Source organism: Papilio machaon, chromosome 20 (assembly GCF_912999745.1).
Source record: "Papilio machaon chromosome 20, ilPapMach1.1, whole genome shotgun sequence".
Lineage (NCBI taxonomy): Eukaryota > Metazoa > Arthropoda > Insecta > Lepidoptera > Papilionidae > Papilio > Papilio machaon.
The window spans coordinates 6,757,164-6,778,822 of record NC_060005.1 but is presented as its reverse complement, the minus strand read 5'-3'; the positions used below and the strand labels follow the sequence as shown (position 1 = coordinate 6,778,822).

At 40.1% G+C, this 21,659-nt stretch overlaps 2 protein-coding genes across 8 annotated transcripts; both read right to left on the bottom strand.

Annotated features, from left to right (window-relative positions):
• Positions 1-1,077: 1,077 nt before the first annotated feature.
• LOC106711515 (zinc finger RNA-binding protein) lies at positions 1,078-11,252 on the bottom strand. 7 transcript variants are annotated; one of them, XM_014503841.2, is made up of 20 exons: positions 11,105-11,252; positions 10,784-10,923; positions 9,596-9,819; positions 8,850-8,982; positions 8,568-8,625; positions 8,269-8,392; positions 7,837-8,107; positions 6,392-6,690; positions 6,023-6,142; positions 5,753-5,848; positions 5,349-5,540; positions 5,183-5,274; positions 4,821-5,052; positions 4,562-4,685; positions 3,608-3,702; positions 2,851-2,946; positions 2,360-2,512; positions 2,042-2,137; positions 1,850-1,958; positions 1,078-1,550 (listed from the first exon to the last, which is right to left on the bottom strand). In XM_014503841.2, the coding sequence occupies exons 1-20, from the start codon at positions 11,155-11,157 to the stop codon at positions 1,486-1,488; spliced, it is 2,772 nt and encodes a 923-aa protein (XP_014359327.2). In that variant the 5' UTR covers positions 11,158-11,252; the 3' UTR covers positions 1,078-1,485. The 7 variants fall into 7 exon arrangements, with proteins under 7 accessions (XP_014359327.2, XP_014359328.2, XP_014359329.2 ...); XM_014503842.2 differs by having other exon boundaries at positions 5,183-5,271; XM_014503843.2 differs by having other exon boundaries at positions 5,349-5,537.
• A 4,437-nt stretch (positions 11,253-15,689) lies between these two features.
• LOC106711388 (poly(A) RNA polymerase gld-2 homolog A) lies at positions 15,690-21,623 on the bottom strand. The gene is made up of 10 exons (XM_045682789.1): positions 21,301-21,623; positions 20,928-21,222; positions 19,460-19,651; positions 19,097-19,215; positions 18,667-18,844; positions 18,317-18,448; positions 17,835-17,963; positions 17,630-17,750; positions 17,198-17,295; positions 15,690-17,124 (listed from the first exon to the last, which is right to left on the bottom strand). Exons 2-10 carry the CDS (start codon positions 21,211-21,213, stop codon positions 16,985-16,987), a joined length of 1,395 nt encoding a protein of 464 aa, XP_045538745.1. The 5' UTR covers positions 21,214-21,222; positions 21,301-21,623; the 3' UTR covers positions 15,690-16,984.
• Between the last annotated feature and the right edge of the window lie 36 nt (positions 21,624-21,659).

Genomic DNA, 21,659 nt, shown 5'->3' with positions numbered 1-21,659 from the left:
ACATCCCCCTCCCTCGTTAAACCCGTTTCCCTTCCCTGACAATTTGTTTGAAATAGTTAATTACTGGTAAAATGAGGTAAACAGATATAAAAATAGCTTTGACACCAAAACATTCAATGGCTTTGTTGACAAATCACTAACTTTCTGAAAATCTTTCTATATTGTGGTAAAATCTTTCTACTTTTGTGTCTATTCATCCCATTTTATATATGGTATCTATACTAATATAAAGAGGAAAAATTTGAGTGTATTGAGTAGGCTCCCAAAACTACCGAACCAAGTTGAAAAACTATTTTTCTGTAGGAAGCTACATTATCCCCAGGTAATATTAATAAATTTACTAATTCCACGCGGACGAAGTCGCGCGCAACCGCTCGTATAAGAGCATTAAGAAAACCCAATCACTTGGATATGGAAGAATAAACATATTAGATATAGGTAAACTATTTGAAATTAAACACAAAGATTGAATTATTGCTTTATTTATCGATAAAGTACAGTTATGACGCGATGTGAAACAAAACGTTATCTTTGCTGATAAAACATTGTAATTTCGTCTATTGTAAATATTTAAACACCAATCAAAAATATGAAACATTTTGGGTAAGAAAATAAACATATTACATAATGAATGTGGATTTGTTACCTACATTTAAGGTAGGTAGAAGTAACTATTGAAATACAGAACTCCCGTAATCAAAGTCCTTAAACTAAAAATAAAATACAGGAACTAACTGCTTGATGTCAAATATTGAGACCTAAGATTAAAAAAACTTACGCTATGACCATTCTTTAAAACTCCCAAAGTTCGCGCGTCACGCGGCTCCGGGGGGCGCAGCGAGTCTACGCGACAATCCCTGTCATCTCTCGTGCAATATCAATTATACACTATTCACAATATAGAATATAGCCTAGAGACTAAACACTACATATCTTGGACTAACTCTTGCTTAGTTTTTGGACAGATCGATGCCACAAAAAATAATTTTACATTTTCATGTGACAAAAAATATTTTTATATATTAAATATAAAATACAATAAATATATACTAGAATAATGTTTAAATATAGCGTCAGGCAGGCGCGGGGGGGGGGGGGGGCGCGGTGACATGACGACAGACATGTTTACATCTATTGCATAATTCATCTCATTGTCCTAAATAAAACAATCACAAATTTTCAACTAATTTCAAACCAACTATTACACAATCTTCAGTCAAATAATCTGTAAGGTGTTAGTGTGATTACGTTATGTTATTTTCGTACATCTCGAAGACAAACTTGCAAGAATCGAGTTAATTTAAATGTGTTTGCGCCACCTTTTGCTCGGTTAGAGGCAGCGTGTTACTTGTCTACGCTTAGTATCAAAGTTCAATTCCGAATGAGTAAAGTTCGTGTACAAACACCTCCTACATAACAAGTACTTGCGAGTGCCTCCACGCGGCGCTCGGGGCGGGCGGGGAGCTCCGCGCGGCGCCGCTAACGTTACTTCTTCGCGCTAGACTCAGACGCGTCCATCTTTTCTTCCGTCTTCACCACCTTGCCCTCGCCTGAAAATTATACATTTATCATTTTCATCTTTTAAACGTAATTGTTATCAAAGTAAACTTTAATGTTCAATTGAAATTGAAAGTCTGTATATTTTTGTAGAAGGATTATGAGTTCTATTGTAGGGATCAGAGTGCCATATCGTCAAAGGCCGGGTCTCTGTCGTCGGGTCGGGCTGGGCGCTGAACAACTCAGTGCCGTCCCCCTCCCCGCCGACGCCGACCAGGTCTACGATTCGTCATCTAGGTCTCATCATTTCCATCGATACATTAATTGACGTATGTGTTTGTATGGTTGTCACCGTTGGGCTGGTCGGGGTCTGTGTCGGTGTTGGAGCGCCTGCGTTTGCGCGGGAACTTCCACGGACCGCCGGTGTGTTTCGGCTTTGGCAGCATCTCCATGTCCAGCACCTACACACATTGAAATGTATTAATTAAAATACTAAAATGTATTAATTAATAAATGTAATAAATGTATTAATTAAACCACTCACCTTGTGTATCTGTCTAAATGCAATTTGCCTGAGGAACTGCTGCGCGGACGCAGTCAGGTCCTCGCGCTTCTGTGGCGGCAGGTTGCCCAGCGCGTCCTGGTAAACAATTTTTTCATTGAAAAAAAATGGTATGGACAATATAAATACATACTTTGATATTTTATATGATCATCTTACATCAAGATGAAACTTCGCCAAGATGAAACAAACAACTACTTTTTTGCTTTCCGTTTCTTAAGTACAGTGCCAATGGTGTTAAAAAATAACCACTTTTCAATCATTTTCCATGTGTGTATGTAAAGAAGAACAGCAACTAACAACGAGTTCCTTCTCGCAGGGGTCGCGCAGGCCGGGCCCGTGGTCCAGCAGCAGACCGCCCGCCACCGCCTCCATGACGCGGCGCAGCGCCTCGCCCGGGGACAGCGCCGCGCCCGCTGACTGCATCACGCCCGACACCAGCAGCTCCATCGCCTGCAAAACGTAACACATCTTACCACTCTCACTCTTTGCAGCTCGGACACGTTAAACACAAGCCTCCCATGTTATTTCAATATACTAAGAGCTGAGATTTGTTCTAAATACATATATATAATGATATAATCTAATCTAGATATCTATATGACTGCTTTCTATAAATGAGTAAAACCACAAACTACCTATAGCCTGAGATATAAAGATTCTTCGACATCCAAGATCAAGTTACATCCATAAAACCCTAGACAGATAGTCTTTATTTTAATTTAAAACTGCACAGAAATGAGTGGTCTGCGGTGTGTTTAACCTGGACAACAAGTAATGTTTGTACTCACATATGGGTTGAGCGGCATCCAGTTGGGTATGCGGCGGCAGAGGTCGCGCATGATGCGTATGATGATGACACAGGACTGCAGACTGGCCGCCCTAGCCTGCGCACACGCCGCGCACGCAGCGCACAACACTCCGCGTCACTCACACGTACGCACACATGGAATCTCTTAACCCACCGCAGTTACCACAAACATTGGACACGAGGCTCGCTCGTCCGGTTACTATACTTAACTACGGCTAAAAGAGCCTTTTTAAATAAACCGGACTTCCGCTTGCTGTTGTGATATAACATTATTAGCTAATCGGTTTTAATTAACTTAAAAAGGTTAAGAGATTCCGTCGTCAGTAAATTGTAAGATAAACAAGAGAAATGTATGTGTTATCATCTCCGTTGGATCAGACTACGCTCAAACTGCGTTTCCTCGTATCTCCTTATCGACTCCCAGAGGCCATATCAAAGTGCGAATGGAAACGCAGCTTTGTCGACAAGCACTTTGTAGCCACATGTTCATGGGAGCATAAATTTTACATTATAAATATTTATTTCAAACAAATTAAAATCTACATTGATTAGGTAAAAAAAAAAAACATGTGACTAAAATAAACGTGCGCACTCCCTCTAAATATTAATAATATTTTTGTTTTCTAGAAATGATTTTTTTAATGAATCATTTGTAGGGCTCTAGAGAAGAGAAGAGATGTGAGCGTGTGAGCGTGTGAGAGGAGTGCGCAGACGTCTGATAATGTGGGCGAATGTACCTGGAACCACTTGGCGTGCCGAAGGGCGGCCAACGCGTCCAAACACTTCTGCCGCGGTAGCACGTCCTTGTCGTCGCGCTTTACGTCGCCACCCTCTAGCGACAACAACACAAAGGGTGTTTGACCATCAGCACCTCCACCAAAACGGGGCAAACATGGCGGTGGCGGCCTAACCACTTCACTTACATATATACCACAACTACATACCTTTATATTAATAATACATTATCCTACGCATAAAAATAAATATATCTATATATGAGTACAAAGAGCACATGAGAGGGGAATGTTTGCTCCGTTTCAGTAGACTAGTAATGAATATAGCACAGCGCAGGGCGCGTGATATATCGCAAGGGATGATCAAAAATCCTTTTCTTCTCGCTGCTTACTCTACATCACACCTAAAAATAAGCCAACACACAAAGTGCCCGGCGCGGCCGCACCAAGCGTCAGTACTGAACAAATTATCTCATTGCTTTACTTAAACAATACTAAAATTAAACAAATCAAACTGAAATAATATACAAGATAAATTAATATTGTAATTAGACAAACAGATACTTTGTTCCCATGTCTGTCTTCACATGTAACATGTACGTACACGACTTCGACGCGCAATTCCAACACGAGTTAAGCGAGGTGAAATATATACCTTGACGAAATACAGGGATCAGATCATTGCTTGTTGCCAGCAATAGTATGTTTCAAATTAACAGCAAATATCAATCCTATTGTTCTGCTTGTTGCATTATCTCAGACGCGAAATTGTATACATCGAATTCAGTAAAGTAGTGGTGAACTAAATTGACATTGATCAAATGTAACATATTATCTCACACTTCACCTCGCATGCCGTGCGATTGTCGCGGTGGAGTCGTGCGGTGTCGGTGTCGGTGTCGGTGTGGGGGGTGTCAGTGTCGGTGTGGGGGTGTCGGTGTCGGTGTGGGGGTGTACCTGCGGGCTCGCGCATGACGGCGGAGGTGAGGCTGACGAGCACATTGACGTTGCCGTCCGACACCTGCACCGCGCCCTCCGCCGGCAGCAGCTCCACCTTGTACTTCACCTCCTCGCCCGGGCTCTGCCACCAACAATACATTTATCAACTGGATGTATTACATCACTCACAGATAATTTACAAACTGGATAAAGTTCTTGCAGCGGTTTAAGACTAATTAAAATAATGGTTAGAGTGGAGACATCAAGCAGTACGTACCTTGAAGCGCGCGAGATGGTGCGGCAGGTCAGCGGCGACGCGCTTGAGCAATGTAACTGTGGGGCGGTCGTGGCACAGCACCACGAGGCGCACATCGCGGTCGCCGCGCAGCAACAACCCCTTGGCCAGCAACCCCACGCGCATCACACCCTTCAGTGCGCGCGCGCCCTCGCCCGCCCCTGCACCGCCTGCGCCCGCGCCGCTCGCCTCGCCCTCGCCCGCAAACGAGAACCTAACACATTCACAGGTATTCACTACTTAGCCCAGAGTTCGAATCCGTAATAATTAAAATTTAAATATAGATTCTTATTTTTTTAAACTCGAATTTTAACAACGTAAGCTATAAAGTGCGTTTAACTTACAATTGGTTGTCGCGGCCGTCCTCCTTCCCTTCAGGTTTGTCCTCCTTCTTGTCTTCCGGCTTGGTCGGGGCCTTGTTGACTTGTGTCTGCTGCTAAATGTACATTTATTCGATTAGTATGTTTTGAATAAGGTACTAGTATATATGTGAGAGTGAGGAGAGTTTACCTTGGGCTTGTTGGCGTCGGCGAGTGCGTCGGAGAGCGACTTGAGCGCGCGCTCAGTTTGTGAGACGGCGCGCTGTATGGTGTCGAGCTCGTCCTCGGCGGGGTAGATGTCGGCGTGACGCGCCAGCACGTGTCGGTCGTCGGCGGTCTCCCCGCGCCGCCCCAGCGCCCCGTACGGCGCGCCCAGACCCTGCTGCATACATACTTACATACACCTCTCCGTGCACAATAGCTTGAAATTACATATGTATACTGAAATTCTAGTGAGTCCTATACCCCAAAATGAATTAACCTTCATTTATACTTTTGTGTATTTCATAGTTCATAGTGAGAGACCAGAGATTAATAATGACATCCCACATAAGACTGTCTTGCTTGGTGCGGTGTGGTGCGTGTGGTACATACGTGATGGTGGTGGTGCAGATGAGGCGGTAGAGGGCCGCGCCCCCACCACGCCTCCGCGCTGCCCTCCCAGTACACGCGATCCTCGTCCTCGATGCCCTGCAACAAACATACACCTTTATTATTACCATATCAATGACATTCTATTAATACATTTTAATGGTGATTTTCTTGTCAATGGAAAAAACTAGCACTTGACGACAGTCTTAGCCAATGTAAATCAGTGATGTAGTCAAACAATGGTACGTACTATTTGAGTACTTTATAACTTACATCATGCATACGCCGACGCGCCCACATGTCATCGCGACCCATCATGCGCTGCGCCTTCGCCTCCGCCAGCTTGCGCTGGTGCGTCGACGGCTTCACCTTCACCTCCAGGTCCGGTTGCACCTACAGCATACAGACATTTAAATGTTAAGATTTGTTTTCAGCACCAATGAAATGATATTAATGTTGGATCATCCTCATAATGCCTTGTAATCATGCGACGCTCGGATCTCTCGGCGGCCACTCGCCAGCCATTCGGTAAGCTCGCGGTCGCCGGGCTCTACGAGCGCCTCAAACCTTTTACTAAGTAATCATTGGATGCCACGTCGATGTGATGTCCTTTGATCGTTACTACTCAATATTTGTGCCTACCTTCTTCTTGTACTGGAGGCGATGGCGGCGGCCCTTCATGTGCATCTCCTTGGCGTTGGGATCGTTGAACTTGCAGTCGCAGAGCTTGCAGTTGAAGCTGAGCGCCTTGCCGTCGTCGCCGCGGATCTCCTCGATGTAGTCCTGTCCGACGGGCTGCACCTCGGGCTCCGGCTCGCCCTCCTCCTCGTCGCCCTCCTTGTCTGCGCAGGCGCCGCCCTCAGCCTCACCGCTCGCCACACTGCTGAGTTCTCCAGACGCCACGAAAGCGATCTTGGGCGTACCGGCCACCGTCTTTTTCGCTGATCGGAACAGTCAAATTTTCTCTCACACAAAACCACACGCATAGATCCTTTTCGTATTACCAAAAGTAACTTCTACGAATCGCAAAAGGTCTACGAGTCACACTCCATATCTGTACCGAGTGTTGGTAGAAATAGTTTAGAGAAAATTTGACTGATCGCCGATACAGATATGATGCTGTGGCGTCAAGAGAAGTCAGCGCGGTGCGAGCTACTCGCCCACGTCCCAGCGCACTATGTCTGCCGCGCGGCCGTGCTCGGGGGCGTGGTTGCATTTACATAACAATATATCACTCAATTTACGTAAAACAAACAACCTGGGTAATAAACTTCAATAAATAGTAGATTTCGTAGCTGCACAATTTGTTTCAATCTTTTAAATGAAAAGTCTACAAAAAAACATTTGTAAGGCAGCTTGCAAAATGTTAAACATTTATCGCAACTATGCATTGCTGCGAAATCTAATCTATTTGCTGCAAAGACAAAGCGAAAATTTAACTAAAGATTAAGCATTATGAATACGGAAGTAATCATAAACAGTAATTAGCCACACACACATCCATTTGTATTTATGGTGCATATTTCCACGATTCAAAGTATCCCTATGTTTTATCTTACTTTCTTTTTTTTATTACAGAAAATCTTTAAAGTGATGCAAATTCTAAAAAAAAAGAGAAAATTCAAAATTTAAATAATACTTTGGTAACAGGAAAAAGATGCAGGAATAGACTAATATTATAAATAAAGAACGATAATTATAAAATTGTGCTACATGCTAATGACAACTAAGTATTATATTTTATCTATCAAATAGTTTAAATCAGGGATCCCCAAACTAATTTGGACAAGTGAACAGTTCCAAAATGAACTGTTACCTCAGACCCCCCATGGCCAAATTACCTACTTTAAGATCAATTATTATTATTTTTCATTTTGACTTAGTCAATAGAAAAAGACTCAGAGAAAAATATCAATGCTTAAGTTCGATATCAACCACTTTAGGAATCCCTGGTTTAAATCGTTGACATCAACAATAAAGTTGGATAATTTTGGATAACCATAGAAGGCGGGCATATTGAATATAATAACCAAATTTCCCAACAACCACTAAATTGATCCATAATAAAAAAAAACACGAGTACACACCAGTGTGCAGCTTGGCTGGCTCAGCGGGAGGTATTGGTTTGCCGAGCATCGTGTGCAGCTTCAGCACCTTCTGGTGCTTGATGCCGCGCACGTGTGCAGCAAATGCGTCTGCTCCCGTACACGTCACATCGCACAGCTCACAGCGCAGCGCCCCGCCTGCACCTCGACCTCCGCCCGCACCACCACCAGCACCACCACCGCCAGCAGCGAACAGCTTCACTGCAGCCTCCTTCTTCTTGTGCTTCTGACCCTCCAGGTGCTCCTTGTACGTCTACATCGCAACACAATAATGTACAAATATCATTCCTACATTCAAAAGCAGTAAATACCAATGGTTGTTTAAGCTACCGGTGGTCACAATTGATTCAATTCACACATAACACATATGACTATTATAAGTACTAACTAAGGTAGTTCCAAATGGCGACATACCTGAGGGCCGGCGCAGGAGATTCTACAGACATCGCAGTAGTGCAGCTGCTGGGCCTTGGGCGGGGGCTTGGGGCGACGCGACTGGCCCGCGCCCACACCGCCTTTGTTGTAGTTCTTCCAACCACTGTTCTCATAATATTATTACATCTACATATAACTACTGCTATTAAATAATTATTATATAATAATCCATTAATTGTAGTACAAGTCATAAACTTCTAAATATATTCAAATATAAACAAATAGTTGGTCAGCTTTAATATTTTTCACAGGAAATATATAAATAAATACAATCTTACCCGCCCCCTCCAGTCTTAGTTTGTTGCGCGACATACATAGTGGCGGCATTGTACAGAGCTGCAACAAACAGAGATCATGTTACAACCATACATTGTTGTATCAAACTACATTGCTCACAACAAGAATAAATTAATTTGCAAATTCAAAGTAAAAAAACATTGCCTTCAAAATGTTCGTTAACACACTATAAAACGTGAAGTGAAAAGTGTATGAAGCTTTTTGGTTCATTTTATAGTTTAGAGGTATTTCTAGGTAAGAGGCATGTAGTGATCAACATGTACCATACATACGTTTGGCGGGCTGCGCCGCGGGCGCGCTGTAGGGCTGCGTGGGGTACGAGGTGGCCGCTGTGGTGGCAGTGTACACGCCCCCGTAGGCCTTCGCCCCGCCACCCGCGCGCGCACCTCCCTGGACCAGTATTTTTAACATTTCTATAATTATTACTGTAATAACCATTTATAAGACAAAATTATCATCTGGTTGTTGAATATGTTTGAAATGTGGAATAAACTATTAAAAGCTGTTTTTAACATCTACTTTTAATGCAAGCGGAAACAACAAGCGCTTTTAATCCTGGCAACTCTCCAAAAGGGTGATATTCTAACATTAATCTCTGCTATATTGAAGGACGATGATAAATAATAGCTATCAATCATCTAAAGCATTAGATCTTTGTTTCTTTCTTTTTCTGCATTCCTGCAAATCTTATCCTAAGAGATCCTTTATAAATAAATGAATAAGAGATTATAGAATATTAATAATAGTAACCATTCAGCAGTAAACAATAACTATTGTCTGAAGTTGGACATATTTTCAATACTGTCATATAATAAAACTTTTCTTTGAATTGGTCACTTTGATCATAATAATACTATGAAAGTGGCACTCTTACCTACAATAGATATGATATACTATAACAGGCACACTACTCTAAAATTTGGCTAAAAATAACAATAAAGGAGGCATAGTGTATGTTAGTGTATGTTAGTGTGTGAAGGGTGTGAAGGGTGTAGTAATGAGGTCTAACTTGGTAGGAGACGGGCGCGGTGTGCGCGGAGTGCGCGGTGTGCGCGGCGTAGGCGGTGGTGGTCACCTGCGCGTAGGTGGCGGGCGTGGTGTAGGCGGGCTTGGCGGCGTCGTAGGCCGGCTGCTGCGGCGGCGCGGGGTACGCCTGCTGGTAGTACGCGCTCTTGCTGGCGTCGTACGCCGACGCAGCCGCCGCGGCCGCCTGCGCGTGCGCGTGCGCCGCCGCTGCAACAGATCACATATTTTAAACTTGTAATTGGTACTTATGAGAATGAAGCACAAAAATCCGGTCCAAAGCACTCAACTACTAAGTGATGCAACACTTTTTGTTGAATAAATGGATGTGTGTTTGAGCACATACGTAATGTAATTTTCAGTTCAAAAATTATGGTACTTTTAGCTCTAAGCTCCAAAATTATTGAATATTCACTACTATACATTTAGATAAACTAGTAAAATGCTAATTTTATTTTTGTTCACCCATGTTTAATATTTAGCAATACAACACTTGTTTCTCTACATGCAAACATTGTTGATAACAAATATTAACTTGTGGCACACTTTTAAATCATAATTGTGAACTTTCATCAGCAAATTTTGTTTAATTCTTTAATCTTATAATTTTTTACGTTTTGACTTGAGATATCTATACATTTTGTAAAATTTATATTATATCGAAAAAAAATAATGTCCATGATTAGTTGCTCTACCTATAACAAAAAATTGTGTCTGCCAAGAGCCACATTTGTTCCAGGTCATCTCTGAAATGGCTGGACTGATTTTGAATGTACTTTCACTGGAGGGTAGCTGGTATGTGGCGGGCATATCATAGGCTTTTATAGGCTTTTTTTTTAATTTCGTGCTGACATAGTCGTTTGGGACCGCTTTTGTACAATAAAAATAATTTGCTTGATAAACCTAGTTTGGTTTATTCTGTGAGAATATAGAGGAAACATTACAGATATAAAAATAAACAAATAATAACAGCAAGTTTTTATTATTGGTTGGTTGACAAACATCATGGGTCAACGGCAAGTCGCACCTATTGCCAGCATGCAAGCATTGCGGCAGGATATATAGTACAATGAAGCAAACTGATTATTCATCAAATTAGATGAAGTCTCAACTTTTCTATGCAATTGAAAAGTTAACAAGGATTTTTACTAAGCAGTATGGACCTTGTTCATACCTTGTGTGGCGGCCGCGGCTTGATATGCAGTATCGTAGCCCGTGGCCGCGGCGCGCTGGGTACCGTAAGTGGCGGCAGTGGCGGCTGGCGCTACGGCGTACCCAGTCTGACCGCCGTAGGCTGCCGACGCTGTTGCCGCGCTAAAATCACCAAACACAACTCTGTTCACAATAAACACACTCTTCCGCCAATAATCCACGATCAATACAACTAGTCGCCATTTTGATTAGACACACGAGCACAAGGCTGCGTTTGGACCTACACATTCTCCTACGCACTACGATTCGATATGTTTCACCAACAAATCAGTTTTTAACTTACCCGTATTGGGTTCCCCCGTGGGTGAACCCAAAATAATTATTTGCTGCCATCATTTACCAATTTTCTGGGTTGAAACAATATGAACGCTTCACGGCAGACAGAAAACGGGAAATAAAAAAGGCCGGCGTTTTGTCTTTGACGAAATTAATATGGCGGCTACTGGCAAAGATTATGCAACTACGATAGACTAAATATTAGAGAAAAAAAAACAATTTGAGTTCTAAACGTTCTAACGTTAAATTAATTATTATAAATTTTTTCTCTATCTTGAACAAAGTGAAGCGAATCTTCAAGATTTGAAGCGAAATTCTGTTCATTCACTGATCTTTACATGGACAGGCTATAAGCCGTGATATATGTGTAGCTGTCAGTAACATTAGCGCCCTATAGACCGACAAAGTTATTGATCCGGTCGGCATAAATCATATTTAATTGGCTCACTGAAAATATACCAAAACATTAAAATAAAGCCGCATTCACATTTGTCTGACGTGTTGTGTCGTGATGCTTTCTGTCGTGATGGCTACTGTTCACATCTATATGACGGGTTATGACGCATTTTTAATCAGTTCCGTTATAGCTCTCAGAGAGTTTACACATTCGCAATGTTTTTTCATGAATCATACGATTCAGATTCAGATTATGAAGAAGATATGCAGTTATTGGCACTGGCAACACTTCTAATAAAACAAAGAAAGAGAAAAAGATATTGGATACATCCAGTAAATACAAAAAGAGAGACTAAAGGCGAGTTTCATTGTCTCGTTAAAGAGCTTGAGAGTGATGCTGAAAAATTTCATCAGTATTTTATAATGACTAACTTCTGACGCGTCACAACACAACAAAATGGCGCGTGCACACTAGTCCGACCCGCTGTGTCGTGTCGCTGCGCCGTCCCCCGCACCTCACCCAACTGACGCGGACCGGGATCGCTTCTGACGCGACACAACACAAGCCATCACAACACACTGCGTCAGAGAAGTGTGCACGCAACCATATTAATTGTATGAGACCGATACCTTTCTGATGCATCACGACACAACACGTCAGACAAATGTGAATGCGGCTTTAGACTCCGACCCCACGTGAGTGGGATAAAGCCAGGGAGATGATGACTAGCGCCCCTCTCTCAATCCTTGTTTAATGCTTTAACTGTGGTGATCCCACAGCAATATTTGTTGGATGCACAAATGGGGGGGTGGTCGACCGGTGAAATACCACGACCATACAGAAGACAGGCGATAAGTGGAAGCAATACCGCGTTGCGTCTGATGAGTGTGCGTGCCTGCCTAATTTTAGTCGACATTCTCTTTCTATTTCTTATAAGAAAATGACGGTAAGGGAAAATGGATTTGCGCAGGAGGAGACGCATAGGAAGGGGAAATGTTCTCATTCTGCCCGTCTCCTCCTGCGTCGATTAAAGATAGGCAATGCACCTCCAATTGTCTATGGACAGCTGTCGCTTCGCCATTTCGACGAATTCAGGTAGCCGCATGCTCATTTGCCACCTGATAATATAAAAAAATCTACATATACTGCATATAGTTATGATCTCTTGGCGGCCAATCAGCGCACTGCTCCCCCCCCCCCCCGCTATAACTAAAATTGTGTTCTGCGCAACAACTCGCGCGAATTTAAGAACAGCCAATATATCTAAAAAACTACTCATTCAGGCGAGGAAATAAAAAAAAAGACTAATTTGGCAGTTTGTAGATTTATTTATCATGATGGGTCCAATACAATAATTTATTTGTACAATGATGGTTCATATTATTCTAGTTCAATAAAATAAAATGTAATGATTTTTAGTGTTGAAAATATAATTAGGTAATGATAATTTTGGCCTGGGATGAACTCGGTACGAGCTACTGCCTATTTTTCTTAGCCCTTGTGCGAGACGAACTTCAGACCACTAGATAAAGTCGTGTATATCTTTATTTGGTACATTATCATTAGATAGTTATATTTTCACTTAGATTATACAAATGATTATATAACTGTTACAAATCTGTATATATAATGTATCTGAGTAAAGTACATATTTGAAAAAATCATAAAATTACGAATCTATTAACTAGCACTTTATTTTTTTTAACTAATAATGTTTTAAAGAGGTAAGAATAATTTTGAAATAAACGATTTCAATTTTAAAATTGTATTATTTAACAAACTGCGTAACCGTGTGAACCAGATCAAGTTTGGCAGTGATTATATTTATTGTAATGTAAAAGCGCGCGAAAACGCCGACATTTTGACCTTTGAAATCTGCTCCGTAATTAATCCGAACTTTAATATCTATTACGACTGCAACAGATGACACAAATTAAATATAAAATAAATATAACTGGAGAAAGAAACAAACAAATATACAAATATATATCATGTCAGTTCTCAGTAGATTTGTAGAGTATGGATTAGTAAATAAAAAAAAGTAATTGAAAATTAATAATTCAGTTCAAGAAATATTAGGAAAGATGTATTACTAACAGATAACTTTTTCATGTGTGTGTACAGATTAAAAAGATCAAAATGCCTAGTTTAAATACATAAGAGTATTTCATGAATACCTTTATTTCCCGGATACATAGTTGGAATGTCTCTTGATCTCAAAAAATGTGTACACAAGCAGCAACACATTTTAAAACAAGCTTCAAGAGGTTTGTTGTAGCATTGTGTCACATGCTGTAGGGTTGCCACATGTCATCACATAGGTTCCCCGAGAATACATTTTGTCAGAGATGCATTTTAAGTTGGGTGTGATGCATGTTTGAAATATCAAAAGGAACAATAGAGTGTGTACACTCCTTTAACAGTTATAAACATTTCTATATAAACTCTGATAAAAATCAAAGAGCTTTTAAAACTTTTTTATTTTTTTTTATTTTTTTTAACTTTTTGTATTTTTTTTGTATTTTTTAGTTTTATTTTTATTGACTTGACTTTTTTTGGTAAACAGTTTTTAGGATGCATTAGTCTAAACAGTGTTCTTAGAGATTATTTATATTTATTGTACTTTTTATTTTCAGCAGCATGGGGCAGTGCCTCTTCTGTAAAATTTTAAAAAACTTATCACAACATATTTATTATTGCTAGTGTCAAATGCATTTTTTTAATTATTCGAATGTAAAAGAGGTGAAACAACTTGTTTAATGAAAAAGATTAGATGTGGAGGGAAAGATTTGCCAATTAGCATCTGCCAGTGTACAAGTCAAAAGTCATGGAGGCAAGCAGATGTAGTTAATCTGCTATAGCTATAGTTAGAATTTAAAATAGGTCTTCTTTTTAAAAAAAAATAATAAAAGACTTGTGGCCAAAAAGTTCACAAACACATATTGCCTCATTTTTACTGAAAGTGAGAGAAATCACATGTTTTAAGTTGAAGGTTTGGCAGAGCTAAGTTACAGTTACATAGAATATATGAAATGTTTTCTTCAACCAGTAATCTCTGTACTAACACATCTGCATATATTTTGTTATGACATGCTTATATATTTTATGGTACCATTGCAATTATAATATATAAAAAGAGCAACAACATGGCACATATGTTTCAACACAGTCATAAATAACTTATTTTAGCACCATTTTCATAAACTTTTTAAAATATGGCAAATCTAGCATGACTATAACTTGGAAAAAAAGCACCATATTCATTGCATGGTTCATTTTCATCATCTTAAAATTTTAATAACATGGGAGCCGCGGCACAAACCTCTCAAAATGTTCAATTGAAGCTATACAAGCCAACGAGTCACACAATATTATTTACTAACCATTAAATTTAGAATTAGTTATTGCTTATTATTTTCAAACAACAAACCTTATTGCACTGTTGTAAAATTTCAACGATAATTATTAAAGTCTATACATTTCTCTTCAGTCAACCTGAAATTACCGACAACTTTTTGCTGATTTTGCACTGCCAAGCCATTATTGCAACCATACTTTGTATATATATATTTTAATTTTTTTTTTTGTCATTTTTAACATATTACAAAAATACTATGTACATAAAAGTTACAATATATATCTTAAACATTTTTCTATTTACAGCTCTGTCCTCTCTCTGGCTCCTTACTATGTACACGTTAAAATAGCTTACAAATAAATAATATAAATATTAAAAGACAAGGGACGCATTTCCAGGCAGCACCTCTTCTCAAATCCACTAAATATATTTATCTAACCTACAATTCACTGGAAACTGTACTTTAACAAGGCCTTTCTTTAGTATTCACAAGAATAGACATTCAAAACCATTTATTCATAGGTAACCCCAAGATCAAACAATTGTAAGCAAAATTCAATTGTATATTAAATTTATATAAAAAGCTTTTTAAAATTATATAAAACTTCATAAAATTATGTTCATAATTTATATTTGTGATTGAACGCAGACAAAATAGTAAAATGTTGTTAATAAGCAGACTGTAATAGTCTATTGTATAAGATAATAGTCTATTTCATTGTATAAAAAGGCCAATAAATAACAATTTATTTTACCAAAAGGGAAAAATAAAATATACTTTTATTTTTAAATTATTATAAGAATTGATAGAAAAACTTTTCAATTTGTATCTAAGTTGTTTTGAGGATTGAAATCATAGATATATATTTGGGATTATCTAAATTCAGTGAAGCGAGTTGCACAATGAATATGTAAGAAGCACATCAACAACTTCACTCTGTTCCCAACAATGTCTTTCAGCGGAACATCCCACATTTCGACTACAGCCAGAGTTTCCTCGACCTTATCCAAAGATTTATCATTAAATGCACAAGTGATGCCAGTCCTAAATAAGTTATGTGAATATACCTTAATAATATGGCACTATGGGTTCAAACATATAATTTTCATAGTGGCATTTGCTCTATGTACAATATAAAATATTAAACTAAAATACGCAACCCGTTATCAGTGGCTGGAATAGTGGAGTTGTGTTACTTTGACTATAACATTAGGAACTAGTAGTCCAGCTGTGGCTATTCACTAAAATTTTTACGACAAGGAGTCCATTTTGGAATGTAACTAAATGCCCTTTCAAAATACCACACCATGATGTTAATATTCAAAATAGCATTATGTGTATGTCCGCGTTATTTTGATAGGAAATTTAGTCACACTATTTATACGATGGATTTTTTAATTATTTGATAATATTTGTTCCAACTTTAATAAGTCATGTCAAAGACATAAGTACAATTACAACACTTACTCTATGACTTACTCATAAGGACATCAGTCGCTTATCACAGCCAGGGAGGTTACGATACCTGATCGGCTCCGGTGCCCGTCACCAGCGCTGTCCAATGATATATGTCCAGTGATAGCAATCACAGGTCGTGTTGTGGCCAATTTAGCACGACAATATTTATGGTACTATATCTTCGGAAACATAAATGTGTAACTCCATCAGAAATTGTACCACAGGTTTCAGAGTCCGCATTGACCGATACAGATAATTTGGCGATCGCTGACACTGGGAGGCGATAGGGCGGGCCGGTAACACTGACACTGTGACACAGTACACCGGGGCGTGGACTCGGGCCGCTAACACTGACACTGTGACACAGTACACCGGGGCGTGGACTTGGGCCGCTAACACTGACACTGTGACACAGTACACCGGGGTACGGGCTCGGACCACTAACACTGACACTGTGACACAGTACACCGGGGTACGGGCTCGGACCACTAACACTGACACTGTGACACAGTACACCGGGGTACGGGCTCGGACCGCTAACACTGACACTGTGACACAGTACACCGGGGCGTGGACTCGGGCCGCTAACACTGACACTGTGACACAGTACACCGGGGCACGGGCTCGGGCCGCTAACACTGACACTGCGACACAGTACACTGGCGGGCGGCCATCATCGGTCAGCGGGCCACGCGTCCGCCAGCCGCAGCCCGACCGACAGCCGCTTGTAGCTCTCCCTGAACGTCGACACTATCTTCTCGAACATCTCCGGGTCGTACACAGAGCGCGCAGTGTTCGACAAGTCGAATGGTTCTGCAAACAATACAATTAAATAGATAAGCATGTCATTACATCGAGACATTTACATGGAGGTATAAAGGCGTACCTTCCACGCAGAGCCACTTCCACTGATGAGGGTCGTGCACGCGGCACTCCGCCAGCGGCAGTCTCTTCACGCGGACCGATATCGCCATTTGTTCATATCTGTATGGATAATTACAATATTAGTTCTTCTGCTTCATCGTCGATTGTCCATTAATCATGTGAGGCTTGAGAGGGGGCTGAGGAGTTCCGAAAAAATTAAGAAATACCACAAGGAGGGAAATAAAGATATCTTATATCAAGTGTATTTATTTTTCGAGTGATATATTTATTCAGTCAAATTAATTTAATAACAATCTGTATTTATACATTAACACTTTGATAACTTCAATTAGGATTTTCAGTATGGGTGAAGGGATAGTCTAAAATATCACCTCTTATGACCAAAGAGAGAGGGGTCAAAAGTAGCTAAAAATAACATAGCTGGTGTACTCACGGGAAGTCCGCATAGTACTTGAGCATGTGCAGGAAGAGTTCGGCGAGAGTGGCGCGGTTGTGGTGCGCGCGCCGCTCGTGAGCCGCCTCCGGTCGCACCAGCAGGGGCGGGTTCGTACCACCTGCATACACACAAACACACACACAAACTATATATTGTAGACAATTAGATGGCGCTGTATATGACGCATAATGAATGTACTGACACTGCAGGTAGTGTATGACCATGAGGGTGAGCGCGTAGGAGGAGAGCGTGCGGCGACGCGCGTCGTTGATGCGATGTGCGCGCGCCCACAACTTGGTCACAGTCACCAGCGGCCGCACGCGCCAGTCCACTGCAACAATCATTATATTATAAATGTGAATGTGTTTAGATGGATATATATATGTTTCTTACTCGATATCTCCATAAGCCCAATGGATCTAGATGAAATTTAGTATAGATATAGAACACAATCTGGAGGAAACCATAGGCTACCTATGATCCCGGAAATGTGCACGGTTCCGTGGGGTACCTTTGTAATTTTTGATAATTCCACAAAAGTTCAATCACATCTTATTGAAATTTGTCACAGATGAAGAATTATAAAGTAGAAAAAAATTATAGCAAACTCGTATTCAAAGTCGGTTTAATTACATTAAGGAGAGTCGCTCACTCTGAGTGTGATTAAAGTGGTGAAGTACTTACGTCTGGAGAAGTATATGAGCATGTCGGTGTTGCGAATGCCGACGACGTTGTTGCAGTTGAGGTCGACCTGGAGGCCGTTGCGCACATCGCGGAACTTCAGGATCGGCACCTTGGCGTGGATCAGTTCCGCACCTACATACATTGCAACATATTATGTGAAATTACATAACTAACATTAAAACACTCAAAATGGTCCCCTTTTTTTTATAGAAAAGTGATTTAAATCTTTAAAAATAAGACTTCTCCTTTGTCACTACAGTCCCTAGACCTTTTTTTGACATTAGTGCAAGTGGACATCCGCAGTCAATCTGATCTGGTCAGGTATATAACATTACAAAGTTGTACATTACCCGAGTCGAAGGTGCGAATGTAGTCGAGCAGGTAGTTGAGATGCAGCAGGGCCTGCGCGCGCGCATCCACGTGCTGGTGCGCGCGCACGTGCAGGCACAGATCCATGTCCGAGTTGTCCAGCCCGAAGCCCGACATTGTGGAGCCCACCACGTACAGCGAGTAGCGGGGGAACATTGACTGAAAACAATAACAATGTATATGAAATATAGAGCTACTACTTTAGTATGTTGCAATTTAGGAATAAATGTTTATGAGAGCAATATTATTAGGCAATGGGCTTGTTTGTATAATTTTATCACATTAAAAAAAAATATGAGAAAAATAAATCTTGAAAATACAACTTTTCAAATAATTTAAATGAATAGTATTTTGGGATTTTCGTCCCCATAAAATATATGACAGAGCATCATTAATTAATGTACAACATACCCTGATGGCCATGCTCAAGTAGCGCCACAAGTTCATTTTCTTCCTGAATGTTTCGTCCGTCTGCTGCGACTTCATGAACTTGTCCCAAATCTCTTGTGACAGGGAATCCCACTTTGATCCTGAACAAACAAACACATTTACTTTAATATTATTACAAAAATATTTGCTAAAAAAAAATTCCATTTGAGTATAAGTGGATATTTGCATTTTATTCGTATAAAAAAAAAATAACAGAAGTGCCTTGAATAGTAATGAAAGAGACAGGACATGATAGTTTTTTTCCATAGTAATATTTCCAAGGTCAAATCAGCAAAACATGCAATACTGCTGTTGACTTTAGTATAGAGTTTTGCCACAACTTACCATTAAGTAAATCATCGGGTGTGAACTTAATCTGTGAAGGATATGCGGCGGTGGCGAAACGCTCGAGGGGGATCCTGCGGGGACGGAAGTCTCGCTTTGGCCTCGCACGCCATTCTCGTTGCTGCTGCTGCACGGGCGCTGCGCCTCCCGCCGTCTGCACAGCGCTGCGCTCTGCCCGGGAACTGCCCTCACCTATAACCGCCAATGTTTATAATTTAATGTTTTACACTTGCTAAACACAGTTATGGGTTTCTATTCTCTGGTTTTTCTCTTCTTTATTTATGCCTGCCATTTAACATTTGGTGATCAGATTATTTAATTCATGATGAGATTATTATTTGATTATTATTATGCAAATTTCTTATCACATAAAAATAAAAATAATTTTATTGTTGTCACCAAAATTATGTATAAAAATTATATATTGAAATTTATTATTTATTATTATAAATAGAGAATCTTATGCACTAATTTTAAGCATAAATCGCAAACAATGGGCTGCAGATTCAGGGTGAACCACAGACAAGCCATGAGGAGCGGGTTCTCAGCCGCCTGTCCTCTGGGCCAGCAATATACTACTGTGATACAAATTTACATGTTTTACTATATTATCAAGTAAAACCTGCTAGGCACAAATCTACTTTTAGCCATTCGAAAATATCCTTCAACATAGACACAGCTGTTGCATGAATGAGCCAGCTCAACCAAGGAAGTACTAACATCACATAGAATGAATTGTATGTCCCAATCTTTAACCTATGCCTTCCATCACTCAAACATATTACATCTTATGCCTGGTTTAAATTATGCCAGTACAGTAGGACAGTAATGTTGGACTAGTATGGACTGAATGGGCTCTCTGGTGCCAGTTAAATTATGTCAGGGCTGAATTTAACCTCTACTGTCCTACTGTACTAATATAATGTAAGTCAGGCATTATCATCTAGCCAAGTAAACAAATAATAATACAAAGCACATTGTATACATTCATTTCATATTTAATTTATATACTAAAACTGAAGTATTATTGTCTCTAAATATTAATCCATTTTTAGTGACAATTCTTATTTTCTAAGCTATTAACTAAACAAGTTAAGGTCTATTCCTCAAAATTGGTGTTATTTTATATAATTTTATGTAGAATTATATAGCCTCTAAGTCTGCAAGAAAACACATTTACATTTCTGGTAAGGAAATAAATTATTTTTAAATTACAAAAACTATACAGCACACAACACTATTGACTTTAAACAGTACTAAATAAAGTTAGTTTTAAGGTATTTAAACTCAAAATGTTTTGATATAATTAAATGAAAAAAAATGTAGATTACTGTTAAAAATACTTTTGTTTATAAAATAACTTGTACTATAATCAATGCATAAAGAATCAAGTTCTATTTTTAATTTTCGCTTGAGGGTAGGCACTGTATTTTCAAATTTCGAATATATAATTATAATATTTACATACCCTTTTCACTAGATTTATTCGATCCAGACGCATTGCTAGATAAACTGGAGTCATCAGAGTCGTAGCTAAAGGCGGTATTGTCCTTGTTGCTGGGCTGTCGCTCTCGGCGCGCCTGCCACCGCCGCGGCGCTCCCTGCCCGTGCTCACCGTTGCCGCGCCCAGCGCTGCTTAGCACTTGGAGCATCTCCAAGGGATACTGCCGTGACCTGTCTATCTGGCCAGGGACCATATACACTCCTCCTCCGTAGCCGTTCCCATGATACATTATTGGGGAACCTTCGTTCATAACCACCGTCTGTAAGACATTATTTCTATTAAAACTGTACGGAAAAATAATAACCCCAGCATGCATTTAAAAACTAAGGATACCAACCTGTCTATGCAGCGCTAAATATTTTGACGTCGGTAGTACCTATTGCGTCATGCTAAACGTAATAAATATATTCGAGCGGCTCTGTATTAAATATTTGGCGAATATTTACCACTGAAATTACTTTTCAACAATGTTGGCAATATTTGAGTAAGGTGTCGGACGAACGTTTATTAGACTCTCACTATACGAATACGAACAGGATAAGCGTTTAATATTTCGACACCGGTAATAATAACAAATCTACCCACGAATTATGAATAAATCGTTGAATTATTAGAACTATTCCGCCATGACTTTAGGAAGCAGCGCTAGCGACATCTGACGGATTTCCGCACAGTACACACGTGATTAACTAATTT